Source organism: Sinocyclocheilus anshuiensis, unplaced genomic scaffold, assembly GCF_001515605.1.
Source record: "Sinocyclocheilus anshuiensis isolate Anshui unplaced genomic scaffold, SAMN03320099.WGS_v1.1 scaffold1859, whole genome shotgun sequence".
Classification (NCBI taxonomy): Eukaryota; Metazoa; Chordata; class Actinopteri; order Cypriniformes; family Cyprinidae; genus Sinocyclocheilus; species Sinocyclocheilus anshuiensis.
This window is the reverse complement of record NW_015551109.1, coordinates 276,777-284,149: the sequence shown is the minus strand read 5'-3', so window position 1 is coordinate 284,149 and position 7,373 is coordinate 276,777. Positions and strand designations below refer to the sequence as shown.

Below are 7,373 nucleotides of genomic sequence, written 5' to 3'. Positions count from 1 at the left end.
TTCTTGTTCCATGACCAGAGCCTGCTCAGGCCCAGCAGAGTGGGAAATAACCTCCCGTTGAATAGAGGCGGACGAGAGCCGAACTGAATCTTGCAGCCTCTTTCTACAGTGTGCAGGACCCAATGAGACACATTTGGCAGAAGCTTCCACACTGCCAGATGATCTACTAAGGGAACCAGTCTCTCAAGACTGGCCTCTGGTGTATTTAGAGCGGCTAGCTCGGTGCCCTGAAGTGGAAGACCGGCAGGAGACGGCCAATCTAGTTGCTCTAAAGGCCTCCTTGGAGGTAGCGAGCCTCTCAAGACCGCTTTCGAAGACTTTCTAGTGAGAATGATGGTCCACAGATCTGCCTTCTGCTTAGAAGCCTTCGGCCGGGAGCGCTGCTCTGACTCCAGATATTTTCTGGGGAAGTACGAGAAGCGACGCTCCCCGAATGAGGAGCTGGAACACGGCTGGGGCAGCCCCTGAGATCTGTGTCCACCACTGGAGAATGTCAGGGCCTTAAGGGTGATGCTGCAATGGGGACAGATAGCTTGCAATCATCTGTCCCACCTAGACATCGCCCTATAGACCTACTCATTCAGCCCCCCAAATAGAAGAAATTCGCAAAAGAAGAGCTGAAGAGCTGGACTGAAATATGGTTAAACCCATGCTCTTAACACCTCGGTGTGGAGACAGGGAAAACCGGTAGGTACCGACACGGAGGATGTGATTAGAAAACTATGGCACGGTTTTAGTTACGATCTCCACCAACTCCTCAAAGTCTAGTAATGACGTGTTTACCACATCAACCTCCTCAGAGGAAGAGAGGTAAACACCGTGCTCTCACTCGAGAATTTTATATCCCAAGAGAGCGCTGTATTAGAGAGTGAGGGAGGAGAAAGGGGAGCCCGTCTCCGATCCCTGTGCTGAATATTATATATATGAATATATCCATAATTTATATCTTAACTTCTCAAAGCCAGAAGAATATACACAGAGGCGGACAGTAACTAAGTACATTTACTTGAGTTATATATTAGACACAATATTGTCTGATTTTGCTCAATTGTGTATGTGAAAATATTACCTATAAAGCCACAGAAGAACTGTTGTGGATCTCCTAATAAAACACAATAGGTGTTGGACTTGAAGCAGCACTGCACAGATAATTCTGTGTATGACATCAAAGTACCGCGAGAGTGATTAGACAGCATTTCAAATGTTTGTTTTGAAACAGTGTTGCTGTTGTAAAGTTATACATCTACAGTTGTGTTGCTGGGTTTTAAAGCAGGTTTGATTTTAGTTTTCTTCCTTATCACTCTGTATTTACAGGATTTCACTGTCCACTCTGTTCAAATGTGGATGAATGGCTACACATAGATGTGTGCACACACTGTCAGAGCTGTGTGAGATCACTACCATCCTGCTTTTGTGGGGGTGGGTATAGGGTGTTAAATTTGTTTTGTTTAGTTTTTTTTCCCCATAGGTTTTTAACATTCTAAAAGCTCTTTATTCCAAATATACTACAAGCTAGTCAGTGTATTCAGCAGGTGTAATGTATTCTAAGTTGCTTCAGAAGTATTGCAAGTACTAGTACGTACAACAATAAAACAGTGCATTGACATAAAAAAGGAAATTTACTTTTGGTATTTAAGTACTTTTAAAAGCAAGTACTTCTGTACTTTTACTTAAGTAAAAATCTGTCTTTACAACTTTCACTTGTAATAGAGTAATATTTGACCAGCAGTATCTGTACTTTCACTCAAGTAATGGAGTTGAGTACTTTGTCCGCCTCTGAATATACATAATTTAATTCCTCAGAATTAAATGCAGCCATACAAACCAGACAAGTCAACACGGTCTGATTATAATATAAAATGCAATATAAAAGAATCGTGAATAACAATAATCATTTGGGGGAAAGAGTGAGAAAAAGGCCACGCGGGAGCACTCGATTCTACATTGCATAAACCTTTCTTCCCTCGAGAAGAAACGCCAGCGGGAGCAGAGCTAAACTTTTAAGGTAATGCATTTTCACTTGTACACTTGTTAATTTATGAATAAACACAGCTAGAGCTGACTGTGCGTGCTCTGCTCCAAAACAAACCACACATAAATCACGTGGATCCCCACCCCTTATTTTTGCGAGGGCAGGGAGAAACGAGTGATTAAAAATGCAGTATGTATTTTTTTTTTATCATATGCAAAAGATTGAGATTGGCGAGTCCTCAGACTCATATACTGTACATCATTGCTAACAACATCAACCTCCTCGGAGGAAGATAGCTGCAGCATAGAGCTCTCACTCAAAGGGGTAAGAGACCGCAGCGAGGGCTTCCGAAACTCCATAAGAGAGCGCTAGATTCATATGCGATCCCAATCGCCGCCATGCCTCACCAACAGCGGGACAGTAACTGCAAAGACAGCAAACACGGACACACTCCTCAGAGTGTGCCCGGCGGGAGCGGAGCGTTCGCGGCGGAAGCACGATGCACAATCAGCCCCCTCGTGAGCTGACTGTGCGTGCTCCGCTCCCAAACAAACAACACAACTAAAGTGCTAAAGTGCTGTCTGTTTAGCTCGCCATATAGAGGTGATTGTGCACTGTTTGATAAACAACAGAAAATAAGACCTACAAGTTTCACACAGAGCGCTTGCTGAAAACACAGAAGCTAACATTGCTTTTAAGCTTTCTGGTCTCTACGTCAGCCCGCCCATGACGTTTCGCCATTCCGTTGGACTGATTTTACATTTGATTCAGAGCGTGGGCACACAGTGGCATTCCCAAAGCATTTTCCGACGCAGCGTGAGTTCCCAAAGGAGAACTGATGTATTCACCTTGGCTGCATTTATCTATTGTGTAGTCATGCATAGCTATGGTATATGACTAAACAGATTACATTCTGCTTGTTAATGATCACCAAACAATTTTGGGTGCAATGCGCAGTTTGTCCTGTAAACTATAAAAAAGGAAAACATCCAAATCTGCGTTCACATCAAAAACATCAAATCTGCGTTCGCTGGCTGGCGCAGAGCCAGAGACATACATGTTTTTACAGAGCTGCCCATTATAACCAATCACTGAGGATTCTGTTGAATTTATGAATGACAAATCAGAGGCATTCAGATGAGTCATCACTGAAACGCCACTGTTTCGTCACCGCGTGCGCTCGCTGATTGAATTCTCTGGCGAATTCTCTCATTAGAAACAACAAAGTGCAGATTTACAAATGTAAGTAAGAGATTCATTCACAGTTTAAACAGCTTTAGTGATTATAATGGGAGTTTTTGAGAGTGCTTGAACTCGCTAGACTGAAGTGAAAATGTTATTTGATAATGTAAATGTTCTTTGCTCTCTTTCTGTACAATGAAAGTGTTATAGGCTAATTAGTAACTTGCAATGTTTTTTATTAAATTCACATTAAATAGCTGTAGGATCTCTGTCTTCGAATGGACCCACTTACACTATTGACTTGCTCAGGTAATCAGAATATCCTGCTGTTACTACCAATTATGACTGATGAAGGAACTGAAAAGCTTTAAAATGGTTTAGAATAAAGCAAACAAAATTAAGACATCATACCAACGACAAACAGAAGTGCACAGACTACTCACAGTTAACATGTTTAAGTATACCTGAATCATTTACAGTTTTGAGGTGATGACATTAAATGTTATCCAAAGAAAAATAAATCAGTTAAGGTGGGAGGTTGCTGGCACAGGTAACGGACAGAGAAAACGTGTGACAGAAGCTCTGTGAGAATGAGCCATGCTTACCTTTTGCCTCGGAGCTGCCTTAAATGATGAAACACATTGATGACATCCCTTATTCGTCGAGGGGCTTCTTCGATCTTTGAAGCCAAGTTAATACAGGCCATGGCAACAATCTACAGAGAGAACAGACACAGAAAGAGCTGTCAAAACACTATTACACAAGAATGCACGCAGCATACATTAGTTGATAGACTGATAAAAATATAAACTTGTTAGAGGATATTACCATTTTGTGCTTTTAAATTGTGAATTTGAGCAAATGTTTGTGAAACATGCATTTAATTTGTATCAGCCAATGGAAAAAAAAATAAATAAATAACAAAACAAAGATCTACAACTATACACATTCTCAATAGGACAATTATAACGAGAGCTGTGTGTATATAACACCAACGTAGTGAGCTGTCTAACTAGACAGTAATCCTTTCTAACACGCCTATGATGCCCAATAATGTCGCCTAGTTAGGCAGTTCGCTGGTATTTGAAACCACGCCCGTTATAACTATCCTATTATGACGACAACGTTTAAAATAATATACACCATTGAGCGATAGTTTTGGTTATAATCTGGTTGAATGTCATTACAGTACAGTACAGTAACGTTAGCTCAAACAACATGGCTGCCATCCGCATTGCTTGTAAATACGCTTTATTCTCTTACCTCAAAACTGTGTTTCACGAAAGACTTCGAGTAGAAGAATCGATGAAAAAGCACTTGTCCGGTCGCCATGGCCACCTGAAACATAATTACGATTAAAGAAAATTTAATATAACGTAAAACGGCCGTTTCGTTTCAAAAGCAACGTCCGCCATTTTGTTTTTGTCTAGCCGATGGACACCGCTCGCGAAAGACGTTCAAAACCACTGACATTTATCTCTAGATTACACACATTGTATAAACAAATTTTATATCTAATTTATTTGGGGGCGGGTGTGTTTAACTGTTAGTCCTTTGAAAAGTCTGGTGTGTTTTGTTGGGTTATGGATTCTTGTTTGATAATGTCACATCAAAATTGCTTCACATCGATTGTTTATTTCAAGCTAGCATAATTTCACAGCTTCACTTCATTAATCGTTTAAGTAGTTAGACCAACCGAATATTTACCTGCGGCAGTCGCAGCAGGATTCCGGCGGACTGGATGAGCTCGCAGCCCAGGATCCGCAGGTCTGTCTCGGTGTACAGGTCGAGGCCATCCTGCATAGACGGGGTCGAGGAGAGATTTTCCTCCGGAATCAAAGAATTATCGATGGTGAGGAAGACTTCGGAATACACTTTATCCCCTATTAATATGCCCTCGCTATTAGCAGGCGCGTTTGCGGCGGGACCGGTGGCCATCGACGCCTCCATGATCGCTGTCGTCGGTACCTGCCGAGGACGCTACAATCTAGAAATAGATTCGTAACCCAGAGCGGAAAACAGCACTGCACATCGCTGCTCATGGGACAGCTCGCTGATTGGTGCAGAGATGTGTCATGTGACCTCAACAAACCAATCGCTGTCAGATAACTGTTACTTTATTCAACGCTGTAACCCACCATATTACTTTAAAGTACGTTTTTGTGCCCATAAATAATTAAACGTTTTAAATATATTCCTGGTATGCCGGGGTTGCAAGCGCTCTCAAACAGGTAGAAATTATTACACGAATTTATTTTTCACAGCGCCTCCTGCAGATGGAACTTAATGCAGTCCGTTATTGTAAATGAAGCTTGTACTTCCAGGTGTTTTTTTTTCTGTCAGGATTGAACGTTGCTCTAACGTAAACCTCACAAACAGATTTGTACACTTCCGCGGCCTATTGTAGAGCCGAATAAAATGTATTATATTCACGTATAACATAAATGAATACATAAAGCACTCCACGTAATTACGCAGGAGCAAGCGTAGCAATTTATCAGTATACTTCTGTTTCCAAGTTATGAGTATTCTGACAAATTTTGATAGAAATTTTTCTCAGGCATTAAATTTAACTTATTGTTTTTCTGTTTTGTTTGTGTGTGTGTGTGTGTGTGTGTGTGTGTGTGTGTTTTATTTACAACACCAAATTCCTAAGACTTTGCCTAGATTTGCAGTCTTCCTTGCTGAGATTTACCATACTCTAAAAAATCTCCCAAACTCATAACAAATTCCCTTAATCTACTGTTTACTTTTTTCATTTTTCCTTAATTTTTCATGTTACATAACTGTAATTCAATGCTGTGCTGTTTCTTTAAAAATAATAATAAAATAAAATAAATATATATGCATTATTGGTTTTATAATGCTGAAAGTCTATTCAACATCAACGCATTATGAAAAATAAATAGTACACTTAGTGGGCTCATACGTTGTCTCCTTAGAGAAAGTACGTTATAGGCGTAGCCTGTTATCTAATATGTGTATTTTAGATCACATTCGTTTTAATCCAGTGACTGGATACTGACGGGAAGTTCCAGTGACGCTGATGACAGGAACTGAAATGAAAGCCGGGTGCAGTACATATCAATCCGCTGGTGCGTTCCACAGTTGTGTACCTGAAACTCAATTAACTGACTGAACTGATATGAACGATCCCCTAGATATAAATTTGACTGGAACAATTTTTGACAGTATTTACTAGAAAAAAGCATGGTTACTCCCCGGAAATATATACTGCATTTCTAACTAAATTAAATAAGTAAGATAGCCAACATAATATCTACCCAACTACCCAAAAGCCAAAGTTTCCAATTTTGTATTCCATAAAACTGCACTCTAAAAAATGCTGGGTTAAATACAACCCAGCAATTGGGTTGTTTTGATCCAGCGATTGGGTTACCACCCAGAAGGTTGGGTTAAACATTTAACCCAACCGCTGGGTCAAAACAACCCAATTGCTGGGTTTGTCCCTATTTTACCCAGCACTGGGTTATATTTAACCCAGCATTTTTTAGAGTGTGAGGAAGTAACTTTGCTAATATAGTTTTCATCAGTGCAATCAGATTTTCTTTGGGAGAATATGAGTGGTTCAGTGATGGGGAGTAACTAGTTACATGTAACGGAATTACATGATTTAATTACAAAATAAATGTAACTGTAATCTGTTACTGAGAAAAAAAGTATAATTAAATTACACTTACTTATGAAAATGTTAACGACTGCAAAGGGGTTTACACCTGAATATTTCCACACACATACAGATTTGATTGATTTCTTCCTAGATTGCATTGACTGCTCTAAAATATATTTCAGGAGTTTAGGATACAGAATAGGACACATTTGTGTGTTACCTGTTGTATTTCCAATCTGGATTTATGTATATTCTTTATTTTTTAAGATTAACTGTTTTTTCCAAAGCATTGTTAGATGACAGTGTTTTCGGTCATAGCTGTGCAAAGATTTGATTTTTAAAATATCATAGCTATTAAACTATATCTTCATATGACTGTAAATCTGTAACTCTGAATGATCTCAAAGTAAAAAGAGGTGTTAATGTCTGATTTTGTGGTGGATGTGCTTTAAAATGACATTTTTATCATCTTAATTCAAGTGATGAAGGATTTTGAGAAGAAATCACACTCTAAAAATGCTGGGTTAAAAACAACCCAGCGCTGGGTGAAATATGGACAAACAGTGATTAGGTTGTTTTGACCCAGCG

At 39.7% G+C, this 7,373-nt stretch overlaps 1 protein-coding gene across 1 annotated transcript; it reads right to left on the bottom strand.

Annotated features, from left to right (window-relative positions):
* Window positions 1-3,648: 3,648 nt before the first annotated feature.
* On the bottom strand, window positions 3,649-5,301 carry LOC107662938 (cyclin-L1-like). Its single transcript, XM_016453077.1, has 3 exons — window positions 4,862-5,301; window positions 4,418-4,492; window positions 3,649-3,869 (listed from the first exon to the last, which is right to left on the bottom strand). The coding sequence occupies exons 1-3, from the start codon at window positions 5,102-5,104 to the stop codon at window positions 3,756-3,758; spliced, it is 432 nt and encodes a 143-aa protein (XP_016308563.1). The 5' UTR covers window positions 5,105-5,301; the 3' UTR covers window positions 3,649-3,755.
* Window positions 5,302-7,373: the final 2,072 nt, after the last annotated feature.

Coding starts and splice junctions, on each gene's coding strand:
- LOC107662938 (XM_016453077.1), bottom strand. CDS start 5,104: ATGGAGGCGTCGATGGCCACCGGTCCCGCCGCAAACGCGCCTGCTAAT. Junction 4,493..4,861: donor TCCTGCTGCGACTGCCGCAG/GTAAATATTCGG, acceptor ATTATGTTTCAG/GTGGCCATGGCGACCGGACA. Junction 3,870..4,417: donor TCGTGAAACACAGTTTTGAG/GTAAGAGAATAA, acceptor TTCTCTCTGTAG/ATTGTTGCCATGGCCTGTAT.